The following is a 19504-nucleotide window of genomic DNA, read 5'->3' as shown; positions in this document are numbered from 1 at the left end:
AAATAATAAAAATTAAACATAGTAAAATACAATTCTCACGACGTTTCGGCTGCTTGCGTTGTGGCCGAAACGTCGTGAAAATTATTTTATTATGTTTTATTTTTATTATTTTATTACTTCCCTTCTACGTGACTTTACCGAAAGAACCAAGAAGATGAATCCCTGCAGTCACGAAAGCTTGAAATCGAAAGTTGTAGTATTATCCGTTCTTTTCCCGTTAAATACGATAGTCACCGTGGAAGATGCCCTCCGATCTTACATTGACATGCAAATTTCTCACATTAACATAACAAGCCCCACCCACTTTGTTTATGACCCTTGGGCTACACCCATTTCAAACCTTTAAAACAGCCTGCCTCAACCGCTTTCTCCCTCCTTTTTTCCTCCTGATGACGATGGCTTGTGTTGCGATCGAAACGTCGTAGTTTTTTGTTATTTTTTGTTATTTTCTTTGAACCTATCCACGTGACTTTACCGAAAGACCCAAGAATATCCCATATAAGTGTTAACATTTTTCGAAGCACCCTGTACTTACGCGATCTACCCCAACAAAAACCTTCTTCTTGGTTCTTTCGGTAAAGTCACGTAGAAGGGAAATAATAAAATAATAAAAATAAAACATAATAAAATAATTATCACGACGTTTCGGCCACAACGCAAGCAGCCGTCCTCAGGTGAAGAACAGGTCTGTCGGAAAGACAGCGTCCGAAACGTCGTGAGAATTATTTTATTATGTTTAATTTTTATTATTTATTATTTCCCTTCTACGTGACTTTACCAAAAGAACCAAGAAGATGAATCCCTGCGGTCACGAAAGCTTTAAATCGAAAAAACAAACACCTTTATTGTGATATTTTCCTTAATTATACGGATTTTTTTTGGGTTAGATCGCGTAAATATAAATGTGTCGTTGAACCCTCCACCACCCGACACGGCCAATTAGTAAGGTATGTCACGTTAACATAACCTGACCAATTCGTTGCTCATACAGCAACACCGGTGTGTTGGAGAGCAAAACCACAACATTTACCATCTGAGTACGACGTTTCGTCAGTAATTACAACCAGCATCATCAGGCGGACAGCAAGATTTATTTACGCCAGAGGTGGGGAACGTCCGGCCCGCAGGCCATATAAGGCCCACAAAATCATTTGGTCTGGCCCTGCCAAAGCAACTGCACAACTCGAAATTCAATAAATCTCTGAGCTTTTTTCATAGCAACATAAATTCATTTTTTTTACGATCAGTGGAAACAAGAAGATGCTCGGTGTATTCGGCACTTTGCTTCGTTCATCATTTAGTTTTTTTTACTTTGCTTTATGTAAACCCCCACCTCTCGCTCACTCTCTTGCTCACTCTCTCGCTCACTCTCTCTCTCGCTCTCTCTCTCGCTCTCTCTCGTTCTGCACGCAGCCCTTCTCGCAGTTCGACGGCCTCCGACGGGTAGCTCATATCAGCATGCAGAGCTCCCCGTCATCTGCCACCGAGCACACGGCCTCCTCCATCGCCCACTGCTCCTTGAAGGCCGGCACGGCGTGGGTCAGCCGCGCATGGCGGAACTCCAGCCACACCCTGGCTCCGACCAGAGCGCGGAAGATGCCCAGGCTGCTGGCCGGTCGTTTCCCCTCCAGGGCCACCTTCTTCGCCCTGTGCATGGCGAGCTTGGCGTAGCCGACGAGCACGTTGACCAGCCCCTGAAGATGTTGGGGTCTGTCGCCCTTTTGGTATCAAAAGATGAGGACCGTCGGGGAGAAGTGGAGGCTGAACTTTAGGAGGATGTTTTTGAGGACCTTGAACAACAAGTCCAGGCTCTTGCACTCCACGTATTGGTGCTCCACCATCTCCACTTTACCGCAGAACCGGCACTCCGGGGACGTGTCGGTGAAGCGCGCCAGGGAGGCGTTAGTGGTGACGGTGCCGTGGGCGATGCTCCAGCTGAGGCCACCGATGCGGTTGTACGTCGGGCTGGAGTAGAGTTGCCTCCAGCGAGGCCTCTCCGGAGAGATGCAGGGCAGGGCTTTCCTCCAGGCATGGTCCTTGTGGTTCCTCAGGGTGTCCTGTTGGTGAAACCGGATCATGTAGGAGTAGAGCACCTTCCTCTTTACATTTTTGAAGGCCACCTCCAATAGGTCTCCCAGCCGGCACAGGTTGTGATCCGCCTTCGCTTGTCGGCATTGGCGATGCAGCGGCACGACGGAGAGCTCCGGTGCAGGGGGACCGTGAGGGGCCTCGTCATCCCCAACGCCGATGGGGGGCGTTCTCCCCGCTCCCGCTGAGAAGGCTCCCTTGGCTTCGGCCAGGATCCGGGCAGCCACCCGGAGCGACTGCAGTCCTGTCTTTGCGGCCATGTCTGCTGGTCCGAGCCACCGGCCTCGTGTTCCAGGCTCCACCAGATCTCCCATCCTGGTGAGGCGCCTCTCCATGCCGGGGGTGGCGGTGGTGGATGGCAGCTTTGTCTGCGGGTTCCTGAGGATCGGTTCGAAGACCAGATCTTCGGCCCATCGCGCTTGGTTCAGCCTCCTGACGGCGAGGGAGCTCCATGTCTGCAGGACGCTCCTGTAGAAAGGTGGCAGCTGTCCCAGTGGGAGGCCCTGCAGGTCCAAGTAGAATAGTTGTTTGGAGCACTGCAGACCCCCCAGCTGTTTCAGGAGGAAGGAGGCCGTGACGCTCCAGGCAGGTGCAGGGGGTGGCGTGCCGGAACTTTTGTGCGGCCTGCAGTCGGAAGGTGGCCAGCTGACTCCGCACGCAAACCAGCCCGTGACCGCCCTCGTCCAGTGCCAGGGACAGGACCCCAGCCGCTCCTTCACCTTCTCCTCCAGCTCGACCCAGTTCCTTTGCGGTGGTTCCTCTGTATGGCCCGCGAATGATGTTATAAATATCCAAATGGCCCTTGGATCTAACCCCCCAAGAAACCTGTGTTGTGGATGATATTGGTCGCGAAAGTCTCCTACGTGATAAACTTTCGCTTAAACTCCCTGAATTCCTGGAGCGCTGCCAAACTTCGATTGCAGCTTTCTCCCTCCCCTCCCTTCCCTCCCTTCTCTCCCTCCCCTCCCTCCCTTCTCTCCCTCCCCTCCCGTCCTCCCTCCCTCCCATCCCTCCCTCCCCTCCCCTCCCTGCCTCCCTCCCCTCCCTGCCTCCCTCCCCTCACTCCTTTCCTCCCTTCTCTCCCTCCCCTCCCCTCCCTGCCTCCCTCCCTCCCCTCCCTCCCCTTTATTTTATTTTTTACCATCAGTGGAAACAAGAAGATGCTCGGTGTAGTCAGCACTTTGCTTCGTTCATCATTTCGTAATTTTTTTTTACATTTTTAAACTTTGCTTTATGTAAACCCCCCCCTTCTCTTCCTCCCCTCCCTGTCTCCCTCCCTTCCCTTCTCTCCCTCCCCTCCTCCCTCCCCTCCCTCCCTCGACCTCCTTCTACCAACATCGCGTGAGAAGAACATGACAACTCTCCTACGATTCGCTCGCAACAAGAGAGAGAGAGAGCGAGCGAGCGAGCGAGAAGTGGTGGCGGCTTGCTGTTGGTTGGGTTCGTGCTGGGGGGGGGTGGGTGGTGATGTAACGTTGCCTCCGCGTTCATTACAATGCACAAAACTACAAACCTCCCTTCCCCTCTCCGTCTTTGCGTGGTGCCGTCGGGGAACCGGAGCTTCTCAAGGACCTAGCCCCGGATCGTCGCTCGCAGACGGACAAGCGCGCACGCGTGCCCGTGCATTATTAAGAAGCACGGTTGGCTACGTACGGCGCGAAAGAAGTTTCGGCACGCAAGTCACACGTTGCAACGACCCATTTCTTTTCTCAGACGGACAACTTTCGCCCTGAGATTTTTGTTTTAGGGGGGGGGGGAGGGTTTGAGAAGATCTTCGCTTGGCGCGGCGCCTTTCACCGTTGAAGCGATCGTTTAGCGCGGGTGAGACTTTTCGATACTTTTGTCAAAACAGGGGGTGGGGGGGGGGGAGTTTGCTACCCGTCGGAGGCCGTTGGACTGCGAGAAGGGCTGCGTGCAGAACGAGAGTGAGCGAGAGAGTGAGCGAGAGAGAGTGAGCGAGAGTGAGCGATAGAGAGTGAGCGATAGAGAGAGCGATAGTGAGCGATAGTGAGTGATAGAGAGTGAGCGAGAGAGAGTGAGCGATAGAGAGTGAGCGAGACAGAGAGCGATAGTGAGCGATAGTGAGCGATAGAGAGTGAGCGATAGAGAGTGAGCGAGAGAGTGAGCGAGAGAGTGAGCGAGAGAGAGTGAGCGATAGAGAGTGAGCGAGACAGAGTGAGCGAGAGAGTGAGCGAGAGAGAGTGAGCGATAGAGAGTGAGCGATAGAGAGTGAGCGAGACAGAGTGAGCGAGAGAGTGAGCGAGAGAGAGTGAGCGATAGAGTGTGAGCGATAGAGAGTGAGCGAGACAGAGAGCGATAGAGAGTGAGCGAGAGAGTGAGCGATAGAGAGTGAGCGATAGAGAGTGAGCGAGAGAGTGAGCGATAGAGAGTGAGCGAGATAGAGTGAGCGATAGAGAGTGAGCGAGAGAGTGAGCGATAGAGAGTGAGCGAGACAGAGAGCGATAGAGAGTGAGCGATAGAGAGTGAGCGAGATAGAGTGAGCGAGATAGAGTGAGCGAGAGAGAGTGAGCGAGAGAGTGAGCGAGAGAGTGAGAGGTGGGGGTTTACATTAAGCAAAGTTAAAAAATGTAAAACATTTTTTTACGAAATGATAAACGAAGCAAAGTGCCGACTACACCGAGCATCTTCTTGTTTCCACTGATCGTAAAAACAAAAGCGTGGGGGAGCGGTGGTGCAGCGGTTAGCGCGCTGCGCTATGAACCCGGTGACACGGGTTCGATTCCTGCTCAAGGTCAACACCAGTGACGATTATCTGAACCGGTCCCGGGCCTCCCCTAGGTCGACTCAGCCTCAAATGAGTACCTGGTGCGGTGTAAAACATCGCCACCGGGGAGACAAAGGCGGCCGGGCGTGGTGCTGGCCACCCACCCCCTCGTGTACCGTGCCGGTTGTAAATGTTGTGGATTTGTTCTTAAAACACAATCGATGATGCTGTACCAGTGACGAATTGGCCACGTTCTGTTCACGTGACAAACCCTTTAATTTGCTGTTGGTGGCGGGTTTCACGACACGTGTTTATATATTTACGCGATCTAAGGGGCCGTCCATAAATGACGTCACGCACCTAGGGGGGTTGGGGGGGGGGTCAGATATTTGTGACGATGTGTGACGAAGGGGGGGGGGGGGTGAGAAATGTGACGTCACATCAAAATGCGCAACTTTAAATAAATATAGACAACACGTTCTACTTAGTGAAATAGACTTTTTAATAAATGTTTTCTCCTACAACATCAGAGTGCAGAGCCACATTAAACACGCACTACAATGACAATAATTTAAAGCGATTTGAAGCATGTTTTATTTTCAAAATAGAAATATGGTTTTTGGGGGGGGGGGCAGAGCTTTGTGACGTCATATTTGAGGGGGGGGGGTCTGACTTTTTGTGACTCCGTGTGACAAAGGTGGGGGGGATGGGGTAAAAAAATCGTCCAAAATCGCGTGACGTCATTTATGGACGGCCCCTTATGCCGTTCCTAAGTGTGCCGTGTTAGCACGCTCTCTGCCCGCTGTCTCGAATGTCCAAACGAGGAGGAGGTGGGTGGTTGGGGGGGTCCCTGGGTGGGTGGGTGGGGGGCCCACGTTCTCGAAGCTGCTTCGTCATTCACGATGGACTGTGTCGCTTTAAAAAAAAAATTCAGGTGATGGTTGAGTGTCGTATTCGTGCCCGTGTTGTGGCTGATTCGTTCACTCGCCCCATCCTGTAGTTTGCACCGCTCTCGCGAGCTTGTCCTGCTTACAACAACCACAAACAACAACAACAAACAACACGACCAAAGAGCTTGATGGCTCATCGGATTCCGCCTGCAAACTTTTCAATAAATAGTTCTGATTTAAAGACTCCCCCCACTCCCTCCCGTTGTGCGTGGATGGGCTGGGTGGGAAGCCTGGGGGTGGGGTAGTGGGGTAGTGGGGGGTGGGGGGGAGTGGGGGTGGGGGGTGGGGGGTAGGGTAGTGGGGGGTAGGGGAGTGGGGGGTGGGGGGTAGTGGGGGGTGGGGGAGTGGGGGGTGGGGGGTAGTGGGGGGTAGGGGAGTGGGGGGTGGGGGGTAGTGGGGGGTGGGGGAGTGGGGGGTGGGGGGTGGGGGAGTGGGGGGTGGGGAGTGGTGGGTGGGGGTGTGGTGGGTGGGGGAGTGGTGGGTGTTGAGAGTGGTGGGTGGTGAGAGTGGTGGGTGGGGTAGTGGGGGTGGGGGAGTGGTGGGTGGGGTAGTGGTGGGGGGGTAGTGGTGGGTGGTGAGAGTGGTGGGTGGTGAGAGTGGTGGGTGGGGTAGTGGGGGGTGGGGGTAGTGGTGGGTGGGGTAGTGGTGGGTGGTGAGAGTGGTGGGTGGGGTAGTGGTGGGGTGGGGGTAGTGGTGGGTGGGGTAGTGGTGGGGAAGTGGTGGGAGGGGAGAGTGGTGGGGTAGTGGTGGGGGGTGGGATAGTGGTGGGTGGGATAGTGGTGGGGTAGTGGGGGAGTGGGGAGTGCTAACGTCAAGGCTGCCGTGTGGAGGTTCTTTGTCTCGCGGTTTGAAGGAGGAGGAGGTGGTGGTGGTGGGGGTGGTGGGGGTGGTGTTCGTGGTTGCCGTGTGTGTGTCTACAGGGAGTGTAACTCTACTGTACTTTGAGGGCTTAGTGCTGGTGGGAGATGGGACCTTGGCACGATGGAGTGGGGTGGTTCGATGGCACTTGGCCCAGAGGTCGTTCAAGGCTACACGGGGGAGCTTTGTCTTTGTACGAGAAGGTGATCGCTGACAAGCACTTGCCCCAGAAGTTTGTCAAAGGCTACACGGGGGATCTTTGTCTTTGTACGAGGGGGTGATCACTGACAAGCACTTGCCCCAGAAGTTTGTCAAAGGCTACACGGGGGAGCTTTGTCTTTGTACGAGGGGGTGATCGATAACAGCACTTGCCCCAGAAGTTTGTCAAAGGCTACACGGGGGATCTTTGTCTTTGTACGAGGGGGTGATCGATAACAGCACTTGCCCCAGAAGTTTGTCAATGGCTACACGGGGGATCTTTGTCTTTGTACGAGGGGGTGATCGTTAACAGCACTTGCCCCAGAAGTTTGTCAAAGGCTACACGGGGGATCTTTGTCTTTGTACGAGGGGGTGATCACTAACAAGCACTTGCCCCAAAAGTATGTCAAAGGCTACACGGGGGATCTTTGTCTTTGTACGAGGGGGTGATCACTGACAAGCACTTGCCCCAAAAGTTTGTCAAAGGCTACACGGGGGAGCCTCCCCAACAAGCAGCTGATGATGAGAAATGCATTTTTCTCGTAAAAACACATTTCTAACAATTGGTAATAGGGTTTTCCCCTTTGGCAACAAAACAGTCGTGTTAAGATTTTAAGACACCAAACTGAAACCTTTTACAAGGAATCATGTCTGCATTAACCACAATGCGTGTGGTCAGAAATCAAACAAAAAACATACTTTGATAATAGATGCATTGTCCTTGAAACTGACTGGTCCACACCAGAGACCGCTTTCTTCATAGCCTCGTCTCAAGCAGTGTTAGACCAGATGACGCCAAAAGGCGCACTGGTCCAACCCATGTGAGACTAGGCTCTAAGGAAAGCTGTCTCGGGTGTGGACCAATCAACTTCAAGGACAGTGCATACATTATCAGAGTTATGTCTTTTGTTTGTATTATGACTGCAGGTATTGTGGTGTATGCAAACATGACTCCTTGTAAAAAGATGTCAGTTTTCGGTGCCAGATAGAAGGGTAAAAAACCAATTATCATATTTTTACTGGCAAATGAGGTTCCCATAGTGTAAACACTGGTTTACTTTTGCCCGGTGTGTGTGTATGTGTTGTGTTTTTTATTTTACTTTTTATTTCAGCTCCAGGCAAGGAGGCATGTCGGGCCGAGGCGGCAACACGGCCGAAGGGTCGGCGACAAGGCCCGGCCATGGGCCTCCGTCGGGCCCAGCGGACGGTCCGCCCACGCACCTGCAGCGGCCCCGCTTGGGCTACGTGGAGGGCATCCCCATGGCGGAGGTGTTCTTCCAAGACTGGGAGGAGAAGAGCGCCTTCCGTGCACAGCCCGAGGACATCGTCATCTCCACCTACCCCAAATCAGGTTGACGAGCACCGTTGCAGCGTCGTCATCGTTATCGTCATCGTCATCTTCTTCGTCGTATTCATCATCGTCATCATCATCGTCATCGCCATCATCAACGTCGTATTCATCATCGTCATCATCAATGTCATCGTCGTCATCGTTTTTATCATTCGTCATCATCGTCGTCATCGTCGTCGTCGCCATCATCATCGTCATCATTTTCATCATCGTGATCATTGTCTTCATCATTGTCATCATCGTCGTCGTCATAATTGTCATCAGCGTCATCATCATCAGCATCATCATCATCATCATCGTTATCATCATTGTCGCCTACTCCGAATTCAACATGGGGATCTTTGTTTTTGTGTGCAAGAGTGTCCTTGTGTCAGTGAGTGTGCGTCAGTGAGTGTGTGCCAGTGAGTATCAGTGAGTGTGTCTCTGTGTGTGGAGGGGGAGTGGTAGTGTAGCGGTTAGCACGCTGTGCTATGAACCCCGCAACCAGGGTTCAATTCCCACTCACAGCCAACCGTTCCAGCCTTCATAGGTGCTCGCTAACAGCACTTGCCCCTACAGTCTGTTAAGGCTACACAGGGGATCGTTGTCTTAGTTGGCATTTGTCAGTGAGTGTGCTTCAATGAGTATGCTTAAGTGCGCTAAAATGAAGGAGCTACCAGTTTTTCAACGGTTTTACTTAACTTGATTCCTCTGTCTGTCTGGGTCAAATCTTGTAATCAAAATTTCGTCCACTTCCCGTTGCCCAATCAATTCCACATTTTGCACACATACTTAGACCCGGTGACAATGCATGCCTGTATCAAATCGGCATCAATAATCAATTAATTCGCTACTTTAAAGCAATTCACATTTTAAAGCAATCTGTATGGACGCCTTATTATTTATTATTTTTTTCTCAGTCAGCCATGTGGCCCCCTGCCAGCGAGGCCTTCGACGCCTCACGCGATCGCCTCAAAGTGCACCTGGCCTGGGCACAGGCGCCGCGGCGACGCCACCGTCACTCCGTGGCGAGCGGCGGCCGCGTTGGCATCGGTCGGTGCGAGAGCCCGTCTCGTGGGCGAGGGTGGTACACGCGCGCGTCCACAGCGTGGCAACCTCGGCGCCGCGTCTTCCCGTCGTTTTTGCCGCCCCGCCCGCAGGGACGACGTGGCTCCAGGAGATTGTGGACGCCATCCTTGGTCGCGGGGACGTCGAGCGCTGTAAGCGAGCGCCCACCGACAAGCGGGTGCCCTTCCTCGAGATGTCGGCGGTGCCCGACTTCAGCATTCTCAGCGGTGCGATGCCGTCCTCCTTCCACCGGGGTTGCCACCTGTCCTGGATTTTACTGAGGATCGTTCTTTCGTCCAAAGCACGGAGCTGCCAGGGTTAGGGTTGGAGTTGCCACCTGTTCAGGTTTACCCAGTATTGTCCTCTCCTCCAAAGCATGGGGGTCCCAGGGTTAGGGTTGGGGTTTCCACCCGTCCTGGGTTTCTCAGGGTCGTCACTTTTGTTGTTGTTGATGTTGTTGCTGTTATCGTTGTTGAGAGTGAAGCGTTTGTGCTGCAGGGATTGATCAGATTGAGCAGCTTCCATCTCCCCGAGTCATCAAAACGCACCTCCCCTACCAGCTGGTGCCCAAATCATTCTGGGACAATAACTCCAAGGTCCATTAATTCATTCATTCTCTCATGGTTTCATTCACCCACCCACACTCACCCACCCACCCACACTCACCCACCCACCCACACTCACCCACCCACCCACACTCAACAACAACAACAACAACTGCCATTAGCCACTAAGTGGCGGTGACGTCACCACGACGCTTGTGCCAGACCATGTTCACCTTGAGGCCACGTAAAGTGTCGAAGGCCCGCTGGCAGGAGGTCACGGGGCAGACCCAGGTGCCACGGGTCGACTGACTGAGATGACCGAGATGACAGAGGACATCCTTGTTGCACCCCAAGGTGTACAGGGAATGGCTCTGACTCCCGGCCACGTAGTTTTACCCGGGCCCGCTCACCATCATGAAGGTCCTTAATGATCGTGAGCAGAAGGTCAGGGACTCCGAAAGCACGACGAACAACCCAGAGCCCAGGCCTATTGATGGTATCATAGGCCTTGACCAGGTCAATAAAGCAGAGATGTAGGTCGTGTTGGAATTCCCTACACCTCTGCTGTAGCAGACGGACAGAAAATATGGCATCTGTGCAGGACCGCCTTTTCCTGAAACCGCATTGGGGCTCCACAAGCCTCTCCTCAGCGTGCCGAGCAAGGCGATGTTGAATAATCCTTCCCAGCACATTGAGGAGTGAGATGCCCCTGTAGTTGTTACAGTCTGTGCGATCGCCCTTCTTAAAGAGGGGGACCACCAGGGCATCCTTCAAATCCTGCGGAACCCGTTCAGTGGTCAAGACTTGTTATGATGTTATATAGGGCAGTCTGTGCAGAAACGCCACTCTCCCTCAGAATTTCACTTGGAGAGGTCTGGACCACGTACCCAAAGCAGCCACTGCAGCTACATGAGTCACAGTCCTAAACCTCGCCCATTTACCCTCGACATCAGGAGGAGTGGGGGACGATGCCAACCCCAGCCGCAAGCGATGATGAAATTCTCGCTTGCAACTTTCATCAGCTAACTGAGACCAGGCCACTTTAGGTTGGAATTGGGTCCTGGGTGTACACCCACCACCGGAGTGTAAGAATGGCAGGCGCATCTTGCAGATGACTAGTCGATGATCAGAGAGCAGATCAGCTCCACGGTAGGTCCTGGTGTCAAGAACATGGGCTCGCATCCGCTGGTCCGTCACTATGTAGTCCAGCAGATGTTCTTGCTTGGACCCGGCATGCATCCATGATGTTGTGTGGATGCGCCGATGCCGGAAGAGCATGTTGGTAATTACAAGCCCATGGGCTGCACACAAATCTAGCAGCCTCCTACCATTGTTATTGAGCTGATCTGGCCCATGCCCTCCAATCACTCCAGACCAGGTGCCAACATCATGACCAACTCGGGCATTGAAGTCACCCAACAAGATGACTCTATCCCGAATGGACACTTTAGCCAGCACCTGTGACAGGAGGTCATAGAAGGCATCTGACTCATCGGCTTTGCCTGCATCCCTCCATGGATGTTCGTCTTCGGTGGGGGCATAAGTAACCATGACCACCACTCCTCGCCTCTGGTTGATGGGAAGGCGAGCCCAAAGTAGCCTGGGGCTTACATCTTCCCACACCTCACCGCCACGTTCCCATGCCCCCTTAATTCTTTTGTTCAGAAGAGCCACTCCCTGTTGTTTGGCAGTCTCCTGCCCCACCCACACTCACCCACCGATACAGATACACACCCACCCACACTCACTCACTCACCCACCCACCCACACTCACCCACACTCACCCACCGATACACATAGACATACACACTCACCCACACTCACCCACCCACACTCACCCACCGATCGACATACACACTCACCCACACTCACCCACCCACACTCACCCACCGATAGACATACACACTCACCCACCCACACTCACCCACCCACACTCACCCACCGATAGATATACACACTCTCCCACCCACACTCACCCACCCACACTCACCCACCGATACACATAGACGTACACACTCACCCACACTCACCCACCCACACTCACCCACCGATAGACATACACACTCACCCACCCACACTCACCCACCCACACTCACCCACTGATACACATAGACGTACACACTCACCCACACTCACCCACCCACACTCACCCACCGATCGACATACACACTCACTCACCCACCGATACACATAGACATACACACTCACTCACCCACCGATACACATAAACATCCACATTCACCCACCCACACCCACCCACCCGCACCCACACCTGACGCGGCCGTGTTGACGTCGCCTTCCCCTTGACGCCGCAGGTCATCTACCTGGCCCGCAACGCCAAGGACGTGATGGTGTCGTGCTTCTACTTCGCGAAGATGAACTTCGGACAACCGGACCCCGGTACCTGGGACGAGTACTTCCGTACGCACCTGGACGGCGCAGGTAAACTCGAGTCCCGGTCAGAGGTCGCAAACGGGTTTTGATTCCTTACCCGTACCCGTACCCGGCCGCACCAGGGTCGCAAACGGGTACCCGTACCCGGCCGGGGAACGGGTACCCGTACGCTACCCGATACCCGGCTACCCATACCCGGCCGGGTACGGGTAGCCGTTCCCTACCCGTACCCGTACCCTACCCGAAATGAGTGACAAACGGTTACACACCGGTGACTCACGGCCTACCCGTACCCGGCCGCACCAGGGTCGCAAACGGCTATCCGTACCCGGCCGGGTACGGGTAGCCGGGTATCGGGTAGGGTACGGGTATCGGGTACCCGGTTGCGACCTCTGGTCCCGGTGCTCCGTTGTCTCAGCCGCGGAGCCTCAACCCCAGCCACCGCCTCCCCCTCTAAAACTCAACGAGATTTATATTTGTAATTGTTACCAGGTAAGGCCCCCGCTAAGCTGTAGACCTAGGGGGAGGCCCAGCAGCAGTTCAGATATTTGCCACTGATGTTGGCCGTGAGTGGGAATCGATCTCGGGTCGCCGGGTGCATGGCACGGGGGCGGGGGAAGGGGTCACATTGGCCTTGTTGGAGACTAAAAACGTTTTATTTGTACCAGGTATGGCCCCACCGAGCTGTGTAACATCTTGTTTCAGAAGCGAGCTTGCCGTCACAAATGATAGCTCAACGAAGTGAGTGGCTGATCGTCATTGCGTGGAAATGTATAGCAGCGCAAATACTCTAAACGTGTGACGTTGATTCTAAATGTGGAGGGAAAAACCGGAGGGCCCGGAGAAAAATCCACGTTACCACGGGGTGAAAGAGAGACGCAAACTCCAAATATACAGCAGTCGTCGGGTTGGGAATTGAACCCACGACCTCCTGTATACCAGGCGAGGTAGTTAACATCTCCTAGCCACCGCAGGGCTTGTTGCAAGAACGACCACAGCCCAAGACCGTGGACAGTAGTGGCAGTTACATAGAGACCTGTAGAGTTACTTAGAGACCCATAGAGTTACGTAGAGACTCATAGAGTTAAATAGAGAGTTATAGAGATCCATAGAGAATCATATCGTTACAGTACATACAGACGCATAGAGTTACTTTAGAAATCTATAGAGTTACATCGGGATGTACATAATTACATAGAGATCCGTAGATTTACAGAGATTAATAGAATGGTACAGAGATTCATAGAGTTACATAGAGACCCGTAGAATTACGTAGAGACCAATATATTTACACACAGACCCATAGAGCTAATTGAGAGATCTGCAGAGTTACATAGCGATCCACATAATTACATAGAGATCCATAGATTGACAGAGATTCATAGAGTGGCACGGAGATTCATAGAGTTACATAGAGACCCATAGACCCATCGACCCATCGACTCAGGCTTTATTACTGTAGCTGGTGAGGCCCCATTGGGCTCAGCAGTGCCATAGGGAGCGGTGGTGCAGCGGTTAGCACGCCATGCTACGAACCCGGCTACCCGAGTTCGATTCCCGCTCACGGGGGCCCTAGATCGACTCGGCCTTAAATGAGTACGCATACCTGGTGCGGTGTGAAAATCAGCACTGGGGATACAGAGGCTGTCGGACGCTCACTAACAGCACTTGCCCCAGCAGTCCGCTAAGGCTACACGGGGCATATTTGTCTTTTGTGTGCAGTCCCGTGGGGGTGCTGGTGGGATCACGTGCTCGGGTATTGGGACAAGAGGGAGCATCACCGCATCCTCTACCTCCTCTACGAAGACATGAAGGAGGTGCTGGCTCATTCATTCATTCATTCGTCCGTTGTGATCAACTCAGCCCGCTCATTTAATCACTTGCTTAGTCACTCGTTAGCTCAGCTGATTGGCTTGGTCACTCACTCATTCATTCGTTCAGTCACTTGCTCAGTCACTCGTTAGCTCAGCTGATTGGCTCGGTCACTCACTCATTCACTCATTCAATCACTTGCTTAGTCACTCACTAGTGAACTCAGTTAATCAGTCATTCGCTCATTCGGTAAATAATGAATTCACTCACTCGGTCGCTCAAATTAACCTTATGGCTGGACCCCTGGGTCCCATAAGCCCCTGGCTCTCGCCTAAACATTATATGATCATGTAAACTAAAACTTTGCTCTTTTTCACCAATATTTCTACATACGTGACTTTACCGAAAAAAACCAATGAGTATAATTTCTGCAGTCACGAAAGCTTCAATTCTAGATTAAATACATTACGATTTTGACTTCCGTTTATTCGGGACCCCGGGGTCCCACCATGAGGTTCAAATGTGCATTAAGTGGCCCAGCCACTTAATCAATCACTCAGTTGTTCACTCAATCACCCGCACGTTCACCCACTCATCCACGAACTTGCCTATCGACTCACTCATACACACGGCCACTCACCTTCATAGCAGAGGTCGCAACCGGGTACCCGATACCCGTACCCTACCCAATACCCGGTGGCCGTTTGCGACCCTGGTGCGGCCGGGTACGGGTAGGCCGTGAGTCACTGGTGAGTCACCGTTTGTCACTCATTTCGGGTAGGGTACGGGTAGGGAACGGGTACCCGTACCCGGCCGGGTACGGGTACCCGTTTGCGACTCTGGTGCGGCCGGGTACGGATACGGGTAAGGAATCAAAACCCGTTTGCGACCTCTGCTTCATAGGTGCTGCTCGCTAACAGCACTTGCCCCAACGGCCTGTTGAAGCCTATATTGGGGACCTTTGTCTTTGTTGCGTGGTTCTCAATGGCATCGGCTCAGTGTGGTGACGATTATTCGAACCGGTCCTGAGCCTTCCCTAGGTCCACTCAGCCTCAAACGAGTACCTGGTGCAGTGCGTAAACATCGCCATTAGGGAGACAAAGGCGGCCGGGCGTGGTGCTGGCCACCCACCCCCTCGTGTGCCGTGCCGACCTTCACAGGTGCTCGCTAACAGCACTTGCCCCAACAGTTTGTTGAGGCTATGAGAGAGGTCTTTGTTTTCATTGTTTGTGGTGGTGGTGGTGATGATGGTAATAGTGATGGTAATGGCAGTAAAGGTAGTGGTTGATGGTAGTGATAATGATCATTGTTAATATGCTTGTTTACCCAGGAAAGCCTCACGGGGTCTCATGACTGCTCGGTATTTAAAGCAGCGGGTGACCGTGAGAGCGTTCGTGGACATAGTGGTGGTAGATGGCGAGATGTTAACTACCTTGCCTGGTATACAGGAGGCCGGCCGTGGTGCTGGCCACCCACCAGAGGTCGCAAACGGGTTTTGATTCCTTACCCGTACCCGGCCGTATTAGGGTCGCAAATGGGTACCCGTACCCATACCCGGCCGGGTACGAGTAGCCGTTCCCTACCCGAAATGAGTGACAAACGATTACTCACCAGTGACTCACGGCCTACCCGTACCCGTACCCGGCCGCACCAGGGTACGGGTAGCCGGGTATCGGGTAGGGTACGGGTATCAGGTACCCGGTTGCGACCACTGCCACCCACCCCTTCGCGTGCCGAGAAGGCCTTCATAGGTGCTACTTGCTACGAGCAGCACTTTGCCCCAGCAGTTGTGCTTGAGGCTATACGGGGGATCTTTGCCTTTTGCGTGTTGCAGAACCCCAGAGCTGCAGTGGAGCAGGTGGCCGAGTTCCTGGAGGTCCGCCTGCCGGAGGAGGCGCTGGAGAAGATTGTCCACCACACGAGCTTTGAGCAGATGAGGGACAATCCCATGGCGAACTACACTTCGCTGCCCAGCTGCGTCATGGACCACTCCGTGTCGCCCTTCATGCGCAAAGGTGCAGCGCTCGGTTGTGTCCAACGTGGTCGCTGCCGTCGTTGTTATTGCCACCGTCATCATCATGACTGCCGTCATCGTTGTCGTTGTCGTCATCAACGCTGCCATCATAATCAACGCCGTCGTCATCATCATCACGATCGTCATCATCATCATCATCACTATCGTCATTGTCATCATCATTACTATTATCATCATCAATATCATCATCATTATCATCATCACATCATCATCAACACTATGATCATCATCATCACTATCGTCATCATCATCAGCACTATGATCATCATCACCACGATCGTCATCGTTATCATCATCACTATCATCACCACCGTCACCGTCATCACCGTCGTGGTTGTGACCGTGCTCCATGCGTGGCGGCAGGCTCGGTGGGTGACTGGCGGAACCACTTCACGGTGGCGCAGAACGAGGAGTTTGACGAGGTGTACGCAAAGAGGATGGCCGGCACCTCCCTCTCCTTCCGACACGACCTGCCGCAGGGGCTCGCGGGGCGGGCGGCGGTGGATTCTTGAATCCATCCGTGCGGGGTCTTCTCCGCCACTCCACCCCTCCTACCCCCACCCCAGAGGTCGCAAACGGGTTTTGATTCCTTACCCGTACCCGGCCGCACCAGGGTCGCAAACGCGTAACCCGTACCCGGCCGGGTATGGGTACCCGTACGCTACCCGTACCCGTACCCTACCCGAAATGAGTGACAAACGGTTACTCACCGGTGACTCACGGCCTACCCGTACCCGTACCCGGCCGCACCAGGGTCGCAAACGGCCGGGTATGGGTAGCCGGGTATCGGGTAGGGTACGGGTTATCGGGTACCCGGTTGCGACCTCTGCCCCACCCTCTGTCGTGATCGTAGGATTTTCTTCTGGGGGGCACGCGATTGGTTTTACTTCCCAGGCCGCTCGGGAGGATATGAGTTTGATCGAAACATTCCAGTGGAGCGGCACTAATCCGGAAAAACGATCCTTGAGACTCACTGAAGATTTCGTGGGTTAAAAAGGAAATTGTAATTATTGCTCTTTATCGCGACGGTTGTTATTCATAACACAGGTTGTTGTTTTTTAGGGGGGGGGTTAGATCGCGTAAATATAAATGCGTCGTTAAAGCCCGCCACCACCTTTCACGGCCGATTGAACAGCCAAGTAAATGGAACGTGGCCATCTTCCACGTAGAATGGAAATAATAAAATAATAAAAATAAAACATAATAAAATAATTCTCACGACGTTTCGGCGACAACGCAAGCAGCCGTCCTCAGGTGGAGAACAGGTCTGTCGAGAAGACAGAGTCTGAATGAAACACCCCAGGCTTGGAGCGACTATTTAAGCTGGGATGGAGGGGGGAAGAGCGCCTTGACAAAATAATTTGCATGTCAAGAGGAATTTAGCATAATTATGGGAAATGCAGATATGCGATTAGTACTACTTGTAAAATAAGTAGGAGGTGGCCAATTCGTTACTAGCGTAGCGGCATCGTTGAGTGCTGTACGCGATTGCCACGACTCGTGGCCTGTAATAACGGCCTCGAGTCAACAGGGGGCAGAAGGGAGTCTAATGGTGATGAGTCAGGCCGTTGGGCCAACGTTATCCCCCAGACTCCCAGGAAGGGGGCTGGGCAGAGGTCACAACCGGGTACCCGATACCCGTACCCTACCCGATACCCGGCTACCCGTACCCTACCCGTACCTGGCCGGGTAGCCGTACCCGGCCGGGTACCCGTTTGCGATCCTGGTGCGGCCGGGTACGGGTACGGGTAGGCCGTGAGTCACTGGTGAGTCACCGTTTGTCACTCATTTCCCAACGTCTTGTCTCTTCTCACAATTCAAGTTCCTAGAATCAACCCACCCGCGCCTGCAACATGGCTTCATCCCAGAGGTCGCAATCAGGTACCCGATACCCTACCCGATACCCGGCCGGGTACGGGTAGGGTACGGGTACGGGTACCCGTTTGTGACCCTGGTGCGGCCGGGTACGGGTAAGGAATCAAAACCCGTTTGCGACCTCTGGGGCTGGGGGATCACGTCACTCCCCAGGCCCCTCCAGACGGTTCCAGAAGGGAGGAGTGGCCAGGGGCAGAATGAGCCAGAATCCGGTATAAAAGACGGTCCCCTGAACGGGACCGCAGTCGTCGTTTACCTGAAGACTCAAGAGCCACCTTGGAGCTGCCACCTTGAAGTCCCGAAGCGAAGAGCCCAAAGTGCTGAACCTGAACCCCTGGCTAGGGTCGGGTCAAAGCTTAACCAGTGAAGAGGTTAGAGCGTAACCAGTGTTAGGGCAGGCTAGCCTGGAGGGAATACCTCCCTAGGTATCGGGTGGAAGGGGCCCGTACCCCTTTGTGTTATTGTAATGTTGTGCTGCCTCGGGAAGAATGAAGTCTACTAATAGGGGTTTTCCCCTTTTTTCTGGCAACACAACTGACACCTTTTGCAAGGAATCATGCTTACATTAACCACAATACTTGCAGTCAAATGCAAACAAAAAACAATACTCTGATCATTTATGCATTGTCTTTGAAACTGATTGGTCCACACCAGAGACAGCTTTCTTTAGAGCCTAGTCTCATATGGTGTTCGACCAGATGACGCCAAAAGGCGCACAGTTCAAAGACAACGCAATACCAGAGTAATGAGAGTTTGGGGTGAGAGGTCCCATGATGAAAGAGTGAAGTCCTCTCAAGTTTGTACCCACTACACTAGTACAGCAAATCCACAACATTTACAATGTTTCCTCTCCAACGCACAACCGGTGTGCCGTTCTAGTAACGAATTGGCCACGTTCTGTTGACCTGACGGAACCTTCACTAATTTGGCCGCGTCGGGTGGTGGCGAGTTTAACGACACAACAAATATATTTACGCGATCTGACTCCTTCCCCCCCTCCAAAAAAAATAAACCTGTTATGGTCGATAACCATCCAGAACGTTGTCGTGTGAGCGGTTCCATGGAGGGGGACGAAACGGGTTTATAAGGCGCATGTGTCCACCCCCACCTCCTCCTCCCCCTAGTTTCTGGTGTATCGCTCACCCTTACACCCTCAAATTATAGGCCGTGACGATATTTTTTTATATATGCATCATTATCAATGTTGATTTCCTGCTATTAAACAACGATTACTAACAAAACCGGCGGCGTTTCCTGCTGACTTTGCCGGGATGCTCGGTGGGCGAAGGTGATTAATTTTTATTTATTTATCCAAAACATGACGTCACCGGAAGTCACGTGCGGCTTCCTGTGACACGACTTGCCTTCATTTTTTTTCATATCCCCCGTCATAATCGGTGTCACGTGGCCTCGGGTGACGTCGCTTTCGCGAGCACGAAGACGGCGTTCGATCACTCGGTAACGCCAACGATCCGAAAATCCAACAAAAATAATAATCGAAAGCGGTCTTTAGAAAGAAAAAAAAAACTACTACGACAAATTAAAATTTTGGAGGACGTGGAGCCGATAGGACTTGCAGATGACCGGCACCGGATAGAGAGGGCTAAACGGGCACGGCACGAACTA

General features: G+C 53.0%; 1 protein-coding gene across 1 annotated transcript; it reads left to right on the top strand.

Moving 5' to 3' along the window:
• The first annotated feature begins 3586 nt into the window (after positions 1-3586).
• Positions 3587-19119, top strand: LOC133360397 (sulfotransferase 1B1-like). The gene is made up of 8 exons (XM_061579101.1): positions 3587-3909; positions 7932-8170; positions 9310-9444; positions 9716-9813; positions 12078-12204; positions 13879-13973; positions 15803-15983; positions 16367-19119. The coding sequence occupies exons 2-8, from the start codon at positions 7948-7950 to the stop codon at positions 16513-16515; spliced, it is 1008 nt and encodes a 335-aa protein (XP_061435085.1). The 5' UTR covers positions 3587-3909; positions 7932-7947; the 3' UTR covers positions 16516-19119.
• The last annotated feature ends 385 nt before the right edge of the window (positions 19120-19504 follow it).

This window comes from Lethenteron reissneri, chromosome 68 (genome assembly GCF_015708825.2).
Source record: "Lethenteron reissneri isolate LAM-NWPU_2019-01 chromosome 68, ASM1570882v1, whole genome shotgun sequence".
Lineage (NCBI taxonomy): Eukaryota > Metazoa > Chordata > Hyperoartia > Petromyzontiformes > Petromyzontidae > Lethenteron > Lethenteron reissneri.
The sequence above is the reverse complement of the archived record's forward strand: the minus strand, read 5'-3'. Positions and strand labels throughout refer to the sequence as shown.